The sequence below is a fragment of the Cibotium barometz genome, chromosome 55, assembly GCF_041138505.1.
Source record: "Cibotium barometz isolate CiBa-2024 chromosome 55, ASM4113850v1, whole genome shotgun sequence".
NCBI classification, from domain to species: domain Eukaryota; kingdom Viridiplantae; phylum Streptophyta; class Polypodiopsida; order Cyatheales; family Cibotiaceae; genus Cibotium; species Cibotium barometz.
This window is the reverse complement of record NC_141100.1, coordinates 9030712-9049006: the sequence shown is the minus strand read 5'-3', so window position 1 is coordinate 9049006 and position 18295 is coordinate 9030712. Positions and strand designations below refer to the sequence as shown.

Genomic DNA, 18295 nt, shown 5'->3' with positions numbered 1-18295 from the left:
TGAGGCACGCAGAGCAAGCAAGGAGGCGAGGGAGATGAAGTACTAGCATGAGGTAGATGTTGAGAATAGCAAACATGATGGCAGATCACAATAGTATATAGAGGAAGAAGTTTAAGGCTTCCAACTTGCCTTGTGAGCTCAATGAATAAAGTTAAAAAATTGCTTGCTATCCACGATGATGCATGTTGTGATAAGGCATTGCTAGTGCACTTGATTGGGTTCTAGTTTTCCAACACTACGAGTTGCGATGTGGCACACAGGGCTATTGTGGGACCTTGGTGATCCCTTTAAGCCTTCATATTGTTGTGGCAATGCCACAGGGGCTAGTGTATGACTCTCTTGGGGGTTTTGCATTGTTGTGGTGGTAAGTGGCTCTTCTTTTGATGGGAATGGAAAGAGGTAAGGCCACTACACACTAGCATGGTGTTGCCTCTTATTGCTTGGTGGTCATGGAGTCTTTTGACTTCTCTAGGGATGGTGTCAATTCTTAAGTCGAGGTTGTAGTAGCCACTACTCTCCATAACTATGTAAGCTTTGGGGTGGTGTCGAAGGCACTGCCTTAGATCTCCACTCCCATATTTGGTTTAGATTTTGATGGTGTGGTTACAAAGGCTTATGGTGTGGTTTCTTTTAACCTCGTAACCTAAATGGAAACCTTGATCCATATTGTGAACCCAACTATAAGAGTTAGTGCTATAACTATGCCATACTCTAGTAATCCAAATGTGGTTATCACACGGCCTGTCATCCACGCTGATGACATATCAACCATAATCTCACCAGCCATACCAGTGGCATAAGTGTGGAATCTATCATGCAAGTGGGTCAGTCTCCACAACACTAGTTGAGCTTGATATCTCAACACTCCCCCTGGGGCTCAACCCTACACACTACACTCCGGGTAGGCTGCTAAACCTGTGGAGCTTCTCTATTACAAGTGTCTTCATGAAGATGTCAGGAGCCACCTAATCCTATGTGCTAATATATACCAAATCCACATCACCAACTAGAACCTTTTCCCTCATAAAGTGATAATGCACCTCATTGTGCTTCATCCTAACATGATAGACTAGGTTACTAGCTAGTTGTATGCTACTCGTGTTATCATAATAAATGACAATGGCAAAATCCATGGGCTCATCCTTATCGCCACAAGTAGCTTTTGAATCTAAGCTACCTCACAAGCTTCCATAGTAGCACCCCTATACTCTCGCCTCTATACACAACAAGGCAACTATCCGGTATTTCTTTCTATTAATCCATTAGCACACATGAGGTTAGTGTTACTTCACATGTGGAGTCATAGGATACACATGAGCACATGCCTGAGTTTCTTGTGCTAGATCTATTAGGCTATTCTTGTAGGAATTTTGCATGTGGAGATGTTCACGATACCCTTACTCGTAGTTCTCACAGTTTATCTCGCAACATTTATGTGAGTATAGTGCATATATTGAGCAGTCAGGCATTGAACATGAGAGTAGTGTTGATTTTACTCAGGTGAGATATCATAGGAGGCACATGATTGTACATATGGATCTAGAGAGTTTTACTTTTCACTTAGATCCATTATTAATGGAGATGAACCTATGAGGATTACTTCAGTGACCTTGGAGATTCCAGGGTAAGTGATCTTCTGGATGATGGTTCCATTCATCTCTCATGTGTGGATATGTTGTAAGTCTTTGTGCGATGATGACTATGATGGTCCTATTGATCATATTCTTAACTTAAAGGAGCATGTACACATAGAGGGATTTCCAGATGAGGATGTGGTGCATAGTTTAGATCATGCACGTACACACATGGATATGGTGAATCGTGCCTTGAATGTTTCGAGTTGTGCTACATCAAGAAATGGCATCGATATGCTAGAAGCCAAGGATTGACACTGCTAGAATTATGTGTAAGCTGGCTAAAATAGCCTGGTACAAAAACATAAAGCCACTGGTAGATCTCATGTCTATGATACTACTAGGCCAATCAATTTCTGTGTACCCATGTAGTTGTATCTCTATGCCAGCCTCATAGAAAAGTCCATAATTAGATAACGCCTTTATGTACTTAAGAATCTATCTATCCGCATCCAAGTGTGGATTCTTGAGAGACTCCATGAACCAACTCTCACAAGTCCAATAACATAGCTGAAGTATTGACTACTAATGTCATATAGATTAAGCTACCCACTTTGTGGATATACATAGTGGGATCCTCTAAAAGCTCACCTGCATCTTTGACAAAAAGCTTTGTGTTCTACTCCTCCAATGGCATTGAAATAGGCTTATAGCCTATCCTACCATACTTAGATAACATCTCCAAGCCATAATACCTCTATAACAATAAAATGCCATGAAGTAAGCTCACCATCTCTATACCGAAGAAATACCATAGCTCACCCAAATCCTTTATCTCAAACTTCTACTTCAAAAGTATTCTGACATCATGTAACATTAGGGCCAAAAACGTTAAAAAAATGACCACATTTTAATCACTTGTACCAGACTTTGATTAAGCTTTGGACTAATAGAAATGTGACATTCAACCATAAATATGACATTGGGTGTCATATCCACTTTTTACTAACTTCACTAGTTTTGGCTATTTAATTGGGTTATCACCACTTTAATGTGATACTGCACGGCTATTTTAATGTCACTTTAGTGAGTTTCAACTTCAAGGGCTTGTCCTCACGTGCCAAATGTCAATACTTCAAAAAGTAAAAATTTAAAATTTAGGTTCTCCCCAAAATGAGTAAATGAATTTGAATTTCTAATCTACCATGATTGCACCTCTTTCTAGTCATCTTTTTGCATCATCCTCTCCTCTATCATCATCTAACAATGTCAAGACAACAGTCTTACCCGAGTTGCACTCCTAATGCCATTTCATCATGCATTCTTCATAATATTAAAGATGATGAGGGCGTGTGGAAAAGTGTAAAGCTCAAATTAAACTATTAGGTGACTATGCAACTATCATGCAAAGATCCTCATAGGATAAAAAGGTAAAGAAGAGTCTTAGTACAATACCATTGGAAGGGACGTATCTTGGAATTCAAGGTAGAAAAAGATGGGTGGAAGGCAAAGGTGCAACATGTGTACACGACAAGAGACATGCACATGGATCCTTCTACTCCAAGATCTACATTGCAAGCTCATTGTAAGATATTTTCTATAATTTTATTTATGTTCTTTATGATTCTATGGTTTTATTCACATGTGTTATATATGTCATAGATGTTTCAACAAGCATTGAGTGGCAACCTGTGGAGTCATTCATCAGGACTTTCCAAGCCATGTATGCTGATCTTGGGAAAGTATTGATTTTTGATCAACCATCTACTTTTTTCATTAATAAACAGATATTTTGTACAATGCTAAGTATATTATTGTCCCTACAAGACTAGAAGCTTATGGAAGACGGGAGAGTTTGGCTATACCACCTAAATTCATTAGATTGGGACTTTCTAGACAAAGGCACTCTATTAGCATTTAAATCCAAGATTGGGACTTTCTAGACAAAGGCACTCTATTAGCATTTAAATCCAAGATTATCTTAGATATTCAGAAGTCTATGAAAGCAAGAAGGATTTCTAAGAGGATTAGACTATCATGGTTTATATCTCTCCATGTATTTGTGGCATATTTTCGAGAAGCAAACATGAAGAGGACAAAAGCAATGTGGATATCTACACATATATCTAAGTCTGACTTAGATAATCCAGTTGAAGCAAAATGGAAAGTGAATGAAATCATCCATAGGGGTGATCTTATAAAATGTAATGCTTGCATTGATACTATGGTGATGGCATACAACATCTCTCGACAAACCTTGTACATTTGCTTAGAGTACATATAATGGAAAAAGAGTAGAGAGACTTGGATGCCATTGGATTCAGAGGAAAAATTTGTGCAGTATGACCTAACAATCAACTTGAGTGATGATGACAATAGAGTCATCCCTATAAATACAAAATGGACATTAAGGGATGTGCGTACTTCCTTGGAATTTCTATTAGATGACATACCATCAGACTACAAATTTAAGGTAGATGGTATTATGGTGGGAATAAGATCCAAAAATACTTTTAGTTGTATATGAAATGTTTGCCCTCTATAATCTTGAAGTTTTCTTAATACAATATAATTTTTCACCCATCTATCTTGTCTTGTCGATTCATTTTATAAAATAGTTATTCAACATTATTAAGACAAGATAACCAATATTAAATAAGAAACTAAACTTAATATTAATTTCATATATATATTTATTACAATGGTATCTATACAAATTGGTTGGTTACAATGTATGAGAACAAAAAAACTATCTACTTTGGTAGGTTAGTATCCATAGAAGCTTTGGCCTCTTCGCCTTCCTTGATCGGCTTGGACTCCAATTGCTTGGATGTTTTCTTTTACTTGGCCTCTTTTTGCTTAGATTGTTTCTATTTTCGATAAGTCTTTCCCTTCTCTGTGTCATTTGTTTCTTTGAAGATGACCCAAATTTCATTGGAGACACTGTGGAGATTCCTTTCTTTTTCGATGGCTTCTTTGCCATCATAGATAGGATTGATGGTGGTTGTGAATATGGATCTACAAGAAGATCCACATGATTATCGAGCATTAATTTGATTGCCCTTTCTCTCCCTCACCAAATGTATGTGTCTGTATAACATGAAGTTATGAACTGTAAAAAATTATAACGAAAATTAGTATATATTAGTAGGATATGAAAATTTAAGTAAAATATTTAAATTTTTCACAACTCTTTTTGATGTGTCTATCGAAAATACTCACAACTACTCTTTTTGATATGTCTAATGGAAACTTTTGATTGCATGTATCTCCATGTGTTTGTTGCAACCACTCTCCATCCACATGAGCTTCAATCAGTTTGTAATGGAACCTATAGCAATGATAGTCCTTGTTTAGACTTTTAACTAAAGCTTTATCACAAACTTAAAAGTTATCATTTATATTACTATAACTTACAGCAGCAGGCAAAATGAAAAACTTGTTGAGGAGTGGAGGATGAAGTATTTCTAATATGCTTATTATGCATTTAGATGCCTGCAAAATAACAAACCACTTAATTATTCAATCTAATACAAATTGAATATTAAACACAATCTTTATTAAAATTAAAAACTTACAATTTGGCTTCTCCATACATACCAAGCATGGAATTCAAGAAACATGTCTTTCTTTTCTGATATCAACTATAATTACACTCTAATGGCTCCTAAAAAATAGAAAAAAGAAATAGCCTTTGGGGGTAGGGTGGCCAAAAGAAGCCTAGAAAAAAAATAGGATAAATTAGGCATTTATCTTGAAAAAACAAATCAGTAGATAAATTTTAAAAAAAGATAGTTTACATACTTGAGAGATATCAAGATCACAAGATCATTTATTTCTCGATTTCTCTCTGATAGCATATATGTATCTGAAGGTGCTATATCAAGATACTTTGTACCATTAGCAAAATCTTTCACCTGAACACAACAAGTTGTCCAGGTACATTCTTTAAATCCTAAAGATTCTTCTCTTCAAGGTGTATCAACTCATCTTCCATTATTCTTTCTTCATCAATTCTCCTTTCTTCCTCAGAAGCCATCTGTTCTTTGCCCTTCTCAGTCTTTAATTAATCTACAGTCCTAGTATCCCTATCATGTGTAACATCCTCAATCTTAATACTTGCATCAGTAGGTTTTCTAGCTAGTGGAACATTCAAGATATTGAATGCTCTAGGGTCACTCAATGGTATAGGATGCAAATAACTTCTCAAATCTGTATCTTATAAGCCTACAGGTGTGCATGTCTTTTTCCATAAGAGTGACCCTATGCGTATGGGCAGAACAAATGTAACTATCAATAAAAAAGTCTATACTCAAGTCTTCTGTAGCCTCTTTTGAAGGGAACATATTGTATTTCCGGTCCATCTCATCCTAAGCTTCCATTCATCACAAATCTGTCTCACAACTCTCATGAAGGTAATCTTAGGTATGAGTAACTCGACATGTTTATGGGCTTTCCTTCTCTTTCTCAGAGCATTCACATGCTGGTTGATTCTCTTTTTCAGCTTTTGCTTTGACAATGTGTTTTCACTTGTTGCTTTCTCTACCAACCCTGGACTTGGTCCAACCCTCCTTGATGCCATCTATGGTCTCTATGAATCAAACACAAAATGAAATATAACTTCATATAAGAACATGCCGCTCATTTGGATTCAGACATGCAGGGTAGAACAAGAATATGATATGTACATAATATATGTTCAATTTATTTAAAATGGAAAGAACATTCCTATGTACAGGTAATTTAACTGGTTAGAGATCGGTGTGGGCTGGTGGGAGGAACAAGCATTGTATAGGCAATTTAACTGGTTAGAAACCAGTGTGGGTTGGTGGTGGGAGGAACAAGCAACAATGGAAAGACGGTGCGGGTAGGATGAACCGACAACACGTAGAGTCTTATATCGCACCGTCTTCCTACATATTTTATTTCAGCTAAAGTATGACATGCTGCACTTGGGATTAAAGATGAAATGGCCAGCATCGCATCTACATAATGAGTTTGTTCTACTACTCCTAAACCACGACCAGCACTAGCAAAACAGAAGTATTGTGTGGACAACGTTGCTTGTGCATTGCCAAATAAGAAGAGATAAATGGATGCACAATACTCAAAGTAGACTAATGAGAATGAGTGAAGTACAAGTGACGTGAAATGATAAGATCACTTACACACTCATAGAGTGCGTACATACGCTCCAAGAAAAAAGACCTCCTAAAGAGACAAAAAGTATCACAGGTCCATTATAAGCCTATGCCCATATATCACCACCATGTAAATAGCTACATTGTTATACTACAACTATTTGTAAACCAATTACATAAACATACATCCACCAACATATGTAACACTTCAATTTTTTGTCAAATTGTCTTGCAACAAAATTCCTCCCGCAACTTTAACTGAACCAAAAATTAGACATACATAGTCAAAATCGACACTTTGGCACAAACTACCTACAATGCCACGACAGGACCAAAAGTACACCAAAACACACAAAATTTCAAATAGTATAGCATCTCTTTCCATTACAACAAGGTCATCTTCCTTCACGCAAGAGGATGCCTCGACTTGAAATAGTCATCTCCCTATCTACTTGTAGCTACCACATCAATCACAGTTGTCAGAGGCAAAGAAATAGAAATACCCTTAGTCATCTACCGCTTACTTGCTTGCCTTGTTCTTACCACTTCCTTAACTTCTCAACTCTCACATGAACCAAAGCTTTGATACCATAAAGAGAATGCGAGAAGAGGGAGAGCTTGATTTCCTTGCAAGCAAACACACAAAAGAGACAACAAGACACAAGAGAGATAAATGATAGTTTTCTTCTCTTTTCTATAACCACACAACCAACGAGATAAGAGTATATTATGAGAGAAAGTACTCACACTACAACATACAATGGTTAGTTCATGTTGTGAACCCAACTTCATGAGCTAACACTATAACTATGCTCTATTCCAATAATCTAAATGCTAAAACTCTAATAATCTAAATATGGCTCACATTCACATTATCTATCATCCATTGACACCATATCAACCATAATCTCGTCAACTATGCCAGTGGTATAAGTTAAAATCTATCACCTTAGCGGATCATCAATGTTCTCAACACTAGTTGAACTCCATATCTCAATAAATGAAACTAGATGGCTTGAAACATAAACATCATAAAAGTGAACAAAGGACTAAAAAGATAATGAATCAACAACGTATAGCACTATTGGCAAACCTAAGTAGCGTTACATTTTGCTTCATTATCTAGAAGTTTTTTAATTGCAAATACGCATGGTCCACTTTTGTAATACGATGCTCCTTAGTCTTGCAAAATTTATATCATAAACACATTTTTAAGTTTTTTTGCTAGATAAAAATTTATTTTATATATTTTGGTCTTCACATTTTTTAAAGATTGAAAGCCTTTTTTATCTATATAAAGGTTTCCTATTTACTAGATTTATCCTATTTTCTAGCTAGACATTCATATTTCTAAGTTTAAAACTCTTTTAAAGATTGAAAGCCTTTTTTATCTATATAAAGGTTTCCTATTTACTAGATTTATCCTATTTTCTAGCTAGACATTCATATTTCTAAGTTTAAAACTCTATTTCTAGAAACATTCTTCTATTTCTCATCAAATGAAACATGAAATTCTAGGTAAATCTCCTTGTTTGCTAGATGTAAGACCTTTTCTCTAATGGAAATTAATCTGCATTTGTTCTATGTGAAGAGACTTTTCATTTGCTAAGCAAAAATTGTATGCTCTAGGTTGCAATTGTTCTATGTGAAGAGACTTTTCATTTGCTAAGCAAAAATTGTATGCTCTAGGTGGAACTCGTTACTTCTCTCGATTATTAACATTTTCTTATTGATCATTTATTTATTAGATGAAAGGTGAGTTCTCTAAGTAGATATTCTTTGTTAGATGAAAGCTGAATTCTCTAGATGTTACTATTTCCTAGGTAATATATGCATGGATTTAGATATGAAGTAATATCCTATTTTGATTTAAATTTTCTATATGAGGATGTGGCATCTTGTTCTTTTTATTTTTGGACAAACTCAATGTAGAGATTAGTCTATTGTAATAAGTACATTCTCCCTCCCCCTCTCCCTTCCCTCTCTCTCTCTTTCTTGTCGCATCAAGCATAGGTTAATACCCCCCTTCACTCCCATATAAAGGCCTTGGGCTTATATTACAGTTTCATTTCTAAGCTTATTAGTTAGAACAAAATTTGCTAGTTCCCTCAATCCTCGATAGATCTATCACAATGCATTAGGCACATCTTCCTTACTCAATTGCAAAGTATTACACAGATTTCAAGCTAAAAGATCTCTCTTGATAGTGAAAAGATGCATCTAAAGAAAGGATTTTAGCTCTCAATTAACTAAAGAACTCAAGGAACTTTCTATATCATCAGATCTACTTGTTCACAAGTTAAAGGTTTCAATAGACCTCATATGGTGAACACATTACTGGTCAGTCCTGCTGAAATATTTGGGCTTCATAATTGAAGTCGTGATTTCCAAAGGCTATACGATTATCTTGATTATGGTAGTTTGGGTAACCATAATTATGATTAGTAGAGTTTTATCATGAGTTTCAAAAGGCTATTCAACTATCTTGATAATGGTAGTTTGGGTAACCATAATTATGATTAGTAGAGTTTTATCATGAGCCCAAGAGAGAGGACTCACCTCATCAGCTAATTACTAAATAAAGAAGGGTTTATTACATGATTTTTTTCTTTGTGGGCACACACATCATACACACACACACACACACACACACACACTATGACCCTGTTCCTAGCTATCTCAACCAACTCAACCATGCGTTTCTGATCCATAGTATGAATTAGAAAGTCAGGACTGCAAAAATATGCTTAGCAGATGCATTTTTCGTGTTCAAACCTATTGCTGCACAAGGGTGACCCCGAGAACAAACACATTTGACATCCAGGTGTTAAACAAGTCAGGACTGCAAAAATATGCTTAGCAGATGCATTTTTCGTGTTCAAACCTATTGCTGCACAAGGGTGACCCCGAGAACAAACACATTTGACATCCAGGTGTTAAACAAAATGGCATGAGAACAGTCTTCACAAAATAATGAAGCAGAACACCTACTTTTGATGCCATAACTCAGAGAATTGTTCATACAAAGAATGATTAGCATCCCACATAAGCACCGACTCAAAGGCGACCATACCAACTGTTTGGTGGGAGATGCCCCCTGCATACATTCCAAGCAGCAGTGCAATCTTTCTCCTCACCCACTCCATGTTAGCAATCAGCTCCATGCATTAAAACACTTCATTAACATTAGCCCACTCCCAGACACCAAACTAAGATAACATTAGCCCACCCCCAAGCCCCACACACACACACACACACACACACACACACAAACACACATGCAAACAAGGTCAGCTGTCAGCTAAGTTATTACACCCAAAGATTAGAGTCATTTACTCAACTATTCACAGCAGGCAGTTGTGCCACACAGCTTCACACTTGTAAGATTCTCTCTCTACAAGCTGAAACCTTGCTTGATGGAACATGCAACTGCCTGAGCCCAGTGCCGCAACCGTGTTTTCACTTGGCTGGGATGGTCACCTGAAAACAGCAGGCAGAGTGTGAGAAATGGCTGTCCATTGACTTCTATAGAACTGCTCACTAAAGCTATGAAAGTTTCCTAGAGAGTGTGTTACTAGCCACTAATTTACTTCTGTAGAATTTCTCATTAAGTTTGAAAAAAGGCTGATCTTCAAACTCATCCGGTTGTTATTGAACAATTGCATATGTTAATCAGTTTTATAACTAAAATTTTCGTTTTGCATCTTCAAACTCAAGGCCAGACAAAATTACAATCTGTTTTCCTCAATTTGAGCCATGAAAATTACAGTAAAGGATGGTTTTTTTCTAACATTGTACCAAAGTGGCATAGAATGCGCCTCTAGTAGGGCCATTCTGCAGGGGAGCTCCCGGCTGCACATTTACAGAGAATGGCCATGCCAACAGCTATTATGCACTCCGTCATGGTCATCCAGTTACTGGTAACCTTTAGACTGCCATGATCATTTTCACCATTCTACATTCTGAAGTGTCATCATAAGAAGGTGGCTTAACCACTGTTGAAGTCGTGCTCCCTGTGCCCGCGTCGGCATAGGGGAAGGCCTTGTGGAGGTCTTTCCCTGCAGAAGACGGGGCCGCCGTGAGGCTTGTCAAGCCCCCTCACTTAGAAGGGCTCCGAAGGCTTCCAATGTGAGGGGCTATGGCCATTGAGTAGCCGTTGGGGTGCACCTGGGCACCTGGTAGTTCTCAGTTTAGACATTGGACCAAGTGTGGCGGCAACTGCCATAGAACAAAATTGCAGGGCATATTTGCTCTACCAAGCAGAAGCGGCCAATTTACCTCTAGGAATTCATTGCATGAAAAGAAAAGCAACACAAAAACATGCTTACACCAAGGGCTTTGCAGGAGAGTGCAAACAGAAGACATACCAGGACTTGAAATTCTCCAAGAGTCGCTCAGAGGGCTGCAAGCGCTCTCTCCGCTGGAGGTCCTGTGGAGTGATGGCGGCCCATCCAGAGGGGACACAGGCGACGAGCGGCTTCTATACTGCCGGTTTATCGCATAATAGAGCTCTAGAGCCGGTAATGTGCTCTGCAGATCACAGTCCTCACCACAACCGAACCCAAAACCCAGATCAATGCATCCTCTCAGCTCCTCTAAGTCCTCATCAGTCAAGCTCCTTGTTCTATTCTTCCGCGTCGTCTTTCCGGCAGACCTCTCTCCACAGTCGGAAACGCTCCGTGCGACCGCCCGGCCACGACCGTCTCCGTCTCCGGGGGTTAGCTCATGGCCGCGGCCGGCGCAAAGCTCGTCGATCACATACATTTCTCGCTTGCGCTCCCACGCGACTTCTCTGTCAATGTCCGAGGAGATAGAATCATGTTGTTTGCCCGGCCTGCGGGGGCCGGCCTTGCTGTCCGAAGAGCGCAAGCGAGGCCAAGAGGTGAGGCCAGATGGGGAGGACATGCCCCTCTCTCTCTCTCTCTCTCTCACACACACACACAGAGAGAAAGAGATTGGCGTGAGCAAATGCAGAGAGAGACCTACATGCAAGGGTTAGGGTTAGGGAGAGGTGGAGTTAGAACAGTTAGTGTCGGGGCAGGGCGCTTCGCCCCCGCCCAGCAATTACATCTGCATGAAGCAACTATCTTCATTTATATGCGAGAGAGAGAGAGAGAGAGAGAGAGAGAGGGGGGGGGGGGGGGGGGGGGGGACGAAGACGATGTCTTAACGGCCTCATCATTCCGCGGCCCGCCGCCGCCGCGCTTAGTGACGAGCGGCCCGCACCGGCAGCGGCTTAAGCGCCGGAACCGCCCTATCTGTCCCAGCGATTTTTGGGATCAGATATCAGACCAGCTTGTGGCCGGCAGGCCCGCCCTGTGGCCGACGTCCTCTCATTTCGTCACGTCACTGTCGCACACACATCATCAACAGCGTCCACCCCGGGCCCCCCCATTATTTATGCACCGCCTACCTGCCACGTCGCCGTCCTGCCTCTACAAAAATAATAGAGCAAATAAGCCTACCAATATATATGTTTTTATTTATTTATTTATTAAGATGAAGTACAAAATAGAGAGTCCCATCATCAGACCTGATGAGTGATCATGCATCTATCACTATGTCAGGCTCTGTGGTAAACGGTAGCTACTACGACGGATTATTCAGCATGTTGTAGCTCATCCAAGCCCACATGGATGCCAAGGCACAATTCAGCATCTTAGTGTCGCCTAGCAGGGCATTCTTCCATTTGAATTGATAGTTGCCACAAAGCCATTGATGCACAAAGGGCATTAGGAAAAATCCGAATTCATTTTGGGGCCTATTAGGGTTTAGGAAAAATAGCCCTCGACCAATCAATGGAGGGCCAACGTAACGTTGGAGGAAATAATAAATAGGAGAAAAAAAGAATAAAAGTCATATTCAGATAAAGAACGACGAGTTTGCATTAAATGAAGCTATCTTTTTCATTTATTATAATTGATATTGTCATCTTCGGTACAGAATTTGCAATGCAAAATTTGGTGATTCGGACATCGCCGACGCGGCCGGAGCATGCCAAAACCCCCAAAACGACACTGGAAGCGCTGAAAACGGGCATCCGGAGGCCCAGAAAAGGCCGGAGAGGGTGTCACTCTGCTGCGCGATTTGGTGTCAGGATTTGGTGTCAGTCTGGCAGCAGCAGACTGACACCAAATCGCATTTGCGGGCGAATCTTCCTGGCCGACCCTTTCCAACCTTTTCCAGGCCTCCGGATGCCCGTTTTCAACGCTTCCGATGTCGTTTTGGGGGTTTTGGCACGCTCCGGACGCGCCGGCGATGTCCGAATCACTTGCTGCCAGACTGACACCAAATCACATTTTTCGGCGAATCTTCTTGGCCGGCCCTGCCATCTCTGTAGTTACATGTACTTACTTTAATATTTTTGCTGATTTTGGGTGAAGAAAAATCAAAAAATCGTGAATTTCTTACAGGGCCCCAAAATGAGTTCCCTCTTTTCCTAATGCTTGAGCAGAAGGCCCAGAACAGATGGAAGATGTGTTCCCTCTGTGAGTGACAAAGGGGGAAAAGACTAAGATGGAGAATCTTCCAGAGAAAAACAGGAGGGTCCTAGACTTCCATCGGCCAGCCAGCTAGAGGTTCTAAAATCAATGAAGCAGGCTAGGACATCTGCTGCAACTTGAATACAAAAATAAAACTTTTCCTTTGCCAAAAAAGAAAAAGAAAAAGAAAAGGCCTACCAAAATGTTGCTTTGTCTCACATTAATTCATTAGTATTAGTATATCTACATAGTCTTAATCTAATGGTTCTATGATCACAGAAAATTCTTATCTTCCAAACGACTACAGCCAGCAGCCTCTGCCCTCCACTACCTCCTCCCTCAACATCTTGCATACTCCTTTTGTCTCCCTCAACCATAAGGTCTGGTACGCACAGGGATGGTAACAAGTTATGAGCAACACGTGCCCTATCCATCACAAACGCCTCTTTATGCTGGGCAATTCAAAGACAGAGAGAGACTAGCACTAGCCAGCATGGTACACCCTCGAGACAAAGAGGGAGAGAGGAGTACAAGCAAACCCTACATGCATAATAGATATGAATGCTTCCTGCTCGACAAAGAGCCCAAGAGATTGAGATTGTGTGAGCTCCTTTCAAGGCTACTTAGTGCCCAAGTCAAAGAGCAGCAGTAAGATCGAGTTGCCAAGGAGAGAGCGAGCTCCGAGCATTATAAACTAGAGATTGAGAGAGAGGAGACATGGGCAGGAGACGTGGGCAGTGAAGAGGCATGCAACATGCGAGCATTCATCAAAAGAGATAACATGAAACAACACTGCAATGTGAAGTGGTTTCTTTCCATTGCATTAATTCTCACTTTTTTAAAGGTCTTAATAATACCTCTAAGACTAGATCACCATCGAGTAATTAATTGATTTTCCTTTTCCACGAACTTCGGGTCCCTATTGCATGTAATTTTTCATAAATGATATAGTTATGAATGTTCTTTTTTTAATAACTAGAGCTTATATATATTTATAAAACATCAGTTTGTACATGCCCACCAATATAGAGCATCGCTTTGGATACTTCAAAAATTTGCAATCTATTCAAATGGCTCTATAATTTTTTTTATTACTTGAATAAACATTCAATTTGCAATTTATTCCAATGGCAAAATCTATGAAAATGATGGGATGGTAATTTGAGAACACACACACACACACACACACACACACACACACACATATATATATATATATATATATATATAGAGAGAGAGAGAGAGAGAGAGAGAGAGAGAGAGATGGGATTATTCCCATAAGGCAAAGGGTAAAAAACTAGCAAGCCCGGCTCAGCCATATGGCTTGATCCCATTTTCATTATTTTCTCTATTGAAACTAGATCTTGATTTAATTTTTTTTTAAAGAGCCAAAGAATACATGCTTCCCTTACTTTTATATGGAAAAATAACTAATATATGTTAGAAAGAAGTGTAGCCATATTTTGGTAGTGATGTGTGTGAACACACATCACTACCATTGGGTCGTCCTAGTGTGTGAACACACTAGGACCAATCCGAGCACTTTTTCCCTCTTTAGGAGGTTTTTTTCCTCATGCTAGTATACACCCATCTTGCGGTATACTTATCATCTTTGTACAGCACACATTCATTATCTATCTATCATCTCATTGTGTGCTCCCTTGAGCTTCTCCACTCTGAGTGTGCATTCTTGCAACCCTTTTTCCAACATTTGGTATCAGAGCATATGCTCCTCGCCCCTACCTACCCTTCACCCCGACTCACCTGTCTTCTTGAAACGGATCAAGGAGCCCTTCAAGGAGACAAAAGAAGACCTTGAAGTGTGTAGTTTTTTGGTTAGATTTTCATTCTGGGCGTGTTTTGGGGGTTGTTCGCATGGTTTTTTATTTCTTGCAGACATCTGTGTGGGACCATATTTGCATTGTTCTTGATCAGATTCTCGAGTAGTATTGTCAAAACCACTATAGATGGGTGTGCAGATACACGTAAAAGCATCATCAGACACTCACCACACTGGATCTTGTTTAACAAGCTACACTTCAATGACATCAATCTGTACATCTTACGAGTAAAATTTCTACTCACTTTACTTTGCATTTCTTTCATACACCTTATGGGTCTCCATTGTCATTGGCCTTATTTAGCAGCCACCTTGGTTGCATCAAAGGATAACTCAGCACTTGCACGTTATGTGATTACTTTGCTTAGGTATTATCAAAAATGGTAGACAATGATGTATTTCGGATGTTATCTCACTATGACGATAAGCTTGACGAGACCAACTACTCGTTATGGTCCTGTATGATGCAGCATATATTGGTAGCCAAAGGGCTATGGATTGTTGTGGTTTGGTACTAAGAAACGTTTTGGTTCCTCTGATGAGCATGCTATATAAGGCTCATCTACTATAGACACGGACTCAGTTTTATATGGTATGTTACCACAGGATAGCATGCCTCCTCCGCAAGAACAAACAAAGTGGATGAAAGAGGTGCACATGCATATGTGTTGCTTGCTTTGTCAATCAAGAGGAGTATTATTCCCCACATTCGATCACGAAGGACTACTAAACATGCTTGGTATGCACTTGTGTCATTATACCAGGTACATAATGAAACACGTGTTACTTATCTATGCAAGCAATTAAAGTTAGAGCATATGGATGAAGAAGACTCCATGGATATTTTCCTTACAAAAATCAAGGTTTTTAAGGAGCACTTGGCCAGTGTTGATGAAGTATATCCTGACAATTCATTGGTGTCTACTGTCTTGAATTTATTTTGTCGGATATCAAAGTTTTACTTGTATCATTACACTCATGAGATGAAAGGCAATCCAAATGCTTTGAAGTTTGAGGAGTTGGTTTCTATGCTCTTGCAAAAGAAGAGAAATCCAAGCAAAACAGATATATCATGCGTAGAGAAGATCAAGATTTTGTTGCAAGTCAACAAAGAGGCAAAGGTAAATCCTTTCCTCAAGGTAGTTAATACAAGATAGAATCAAAGTCATCAGGCAAGCCTACAAAAATGGGAGGCGACAAGCCAATGAAAAAGAGGAAACCTAATCACTATATTAATGAGTCAAGAAAGCGGTTGGAGAAGGAGAAAAAGAAAGACTCTGGTATGGCTGTATAGTAGCTAATGCGTTAGTATCTAATACACAAAACAATAAATCTACAAATAGTGCATATGATGATTGGTCTTTCATTATGCAATATAATTTTTACCCTTCACATAAGGATGTATGCATGGCTATTATAGATGTACATGTCTGGTATTTTAACATTGGTGTGAGTAAGCACATTACTTCTCATCATAGTTTGTTCTCATCACTTGAATCTACTCCACAAGGAAACAATGTTACATGTATAAATAACAAACTTCTCATATCAAGTAAAAGAAGTTGGTAAAATTATTCTCACTGTTGTAAATGGTGGAAAAATCATGCTCTCAAATGTATTATATGTATCAGGGATCAAGATGAACTTGTTATCTCTCTCTAACATTATTAAGACTAGCTTAGTGGTTCAGTTTGTGGATGACAGATGTATTGTTCATGATCGCATGATGGCAATACAGTTGTTGCTTCTAGCACTTTATCTCATGGCCTTTACAGACTAGATGCATATCAAAGACAAAATCATGATGTATGTATAGTTTCTACCACAAAGGCAATGGGCGATGCTAAGTTCTGGCATATACGCTTTGGTCACTTGAACTTTGGTAGAAGTTTGCTACGTTTGTATAAGCATGACATGGTGTTTGAGCTACCACATCTTGAAGCCCCTATCAAAAATGTTTGTGAGGGCTATATTCTTGGAAAAATGCAGTGGGCATATCATTTCCCAGAGATAGTTCAACTAGAGCTGGCCAATATTTGTAGCTTATACATACTGATGTTTGTAGTCCTATGAGGATACCATCTATTGGGGGCTACCTCTATTTTGTCACATTCATTGTGATTATTCCAAACATACCTAGGTATATCCATTGAAGTAGAAATCAGAGGTTTTTATGTGATTTAAGCAGTTTGTTTTGCTATGGTTGAAAATGTTTCTACATGTAAGAATGGTACCCTTAGTACTGCTTGAGGGAGGGATTATATGTCTAAGTAGTTTCATGCATACATGGCTAATCATGGGATAAAACGCCAATGTATTGTGCCCTATACACCTCAGCAAAACAGTGTAGCTGAACACAAAAACAGGTCTCTCATAGAGATGGCATGTTGTTGTATGGTCAAAAGTCAGGAATTACCTCATGGTTTCTGGCTAGTAGTAGTCATGTGTGGAAGATATGTTTTAAATAGGTGTCCTACAAAGGCTTTATAATTATTCCTTTTGAAGCTTGAAATGGTAGAAAGCCCTCTATGGCTCACACATTTTTGGTTGTCTTGCTTATGTACTTGTAGCTGAGCAAATTCAAAGAGCAAGCTTGACAATTAGGCTATTAAATGTATTTTTGTAGGGTATATCTTGGAAACTAAAGGTTATCGTCTCTATCACCAAGCAAATTCTTCTGAGAGTAAACATGTTGTATTTGTGGAAGATGTAATTGAACCCTTGCTTTTGTGTAAAAACAGCACTAATGTATGTTCACAGGACATATTCCATCAAGACTCTCCTTCCATTGTTCAATGCAAGACATATTCGTCATTCCCAAAATTTTCGGAGGTCTCCTTCCATTGTTCAATGCAGGACATATTCGTCAACACTCTTCTTCCATTATTCAATGCAAGACATATTAGTCAACACTCTTCTTTCATAGTTCAATGTAGGACATATTCATCGACACTCTCCTTTCATCGTTCATTGTAGGACACATTGATGTAGAGCATTTGGGTAAAAGGAATCTTGAAAATCAACCCCCGCATGTTAAAATTCAACATGTTTTTCAGCCCACAGATCAACATATTGATCAAGTAAATTTGGATGATGCTGTCGATGAGAAAAGAAGGGAAATTGAGGAGTGCTTATTTAGAGAGGTCTTTTGAAATGTCAGATCTTAGCCCTTTGCACTATTATTTGGGCATTGAGTTTTGGCAGTGCTATGATGTGAACGAGTTGGTACTAAAAGCATATCATCGCTCCCAAGGGGGA

The 18295-nt window shown here is 39.1% G+C and overlaps 1 protein-coding gene and 1 long non-coding RNA gene across 4 annotated transcripts; both read right to left on the bottom strand.

The window, feature by feature from the left end:
* Nucleotides 1–4249: 4249 nt before the first annotated feature.
* On the bottom strand, nucleotides 4250–7931 carry LOC147607337 (uncharacterized). Its single transcript, XR_015264705.1, has 2 exons — nucleotides 4797–7931; nucleotides 4250–4686 (listed from the first exon to the last, which is right to left on the bottom strand). It is a non-coding gene; the product is annotated as an uncharacterized LOC147607337 (long non-coding RNA).
* A 1731-nt stretch (nucleotides 7932–9662) lies between these two features.
* On the bottom strand, nucleotides 9663–11843 carry LOC147607336 (uncharacterized). Of its 3 annotated transcripts, none has more exons than XM_086790481.1 (2): nucleotides 11083–11841; nucleotides 9663–10195 (listed from the first exon to the last, which is right to left on the bottom strand). In XM_086790481.1, the coding sequence occupies exons 1-2, from the start codon at nucleotides 11618–11620 to the stop codon at nucleotides 10110–10112; spliced, it is 624 nt and encodes a 207-aa protein (XP_086646607.1). In that variant the 5' UTR covers nucleotides 11621–11841; the 3' UTR covers nucleotides 9663–10109. The 3 variants fall into 3 exon arrangements, with proteins under 3 accessions (XP_086646607.1, XP_086646609.1, XP_086646608.1); XM_086790483.1 differs by lacking the exon at nucleotides 9663–10195 and adding an exon at nucleotides 10280–10882 and having other exon boundaries at nucleotides 11083–11843; XM_086790482.1 differs by lacking the exon at nucleotides 9663–10195 and adding an exon at nucleotides 10281–10890 and having other exon boundaries at nucleotides 11083–11843.
* Between the last annotated feature and the right edge of the window lie 6452 nt (nucleotides 11844–18295).

Bases quoted from the DNA above. Each gene is read 5' to 3' on its own strand.
- LOC147607336 (XM_086790481.1), bottom strand. From the start codon at position 11,620: ATGTCCTCCCCATCTGGCCTCACCTCTTGGCCTCGCTTGCGCTCTTCG. The intron at 10,196-11,082 runs GTATGTCTTCTG...TGCTGTTTTCAG, and splicing joins TTGGAGAATTTCAAGTCCTG to GTGACCATCCCAGCCAAGTG.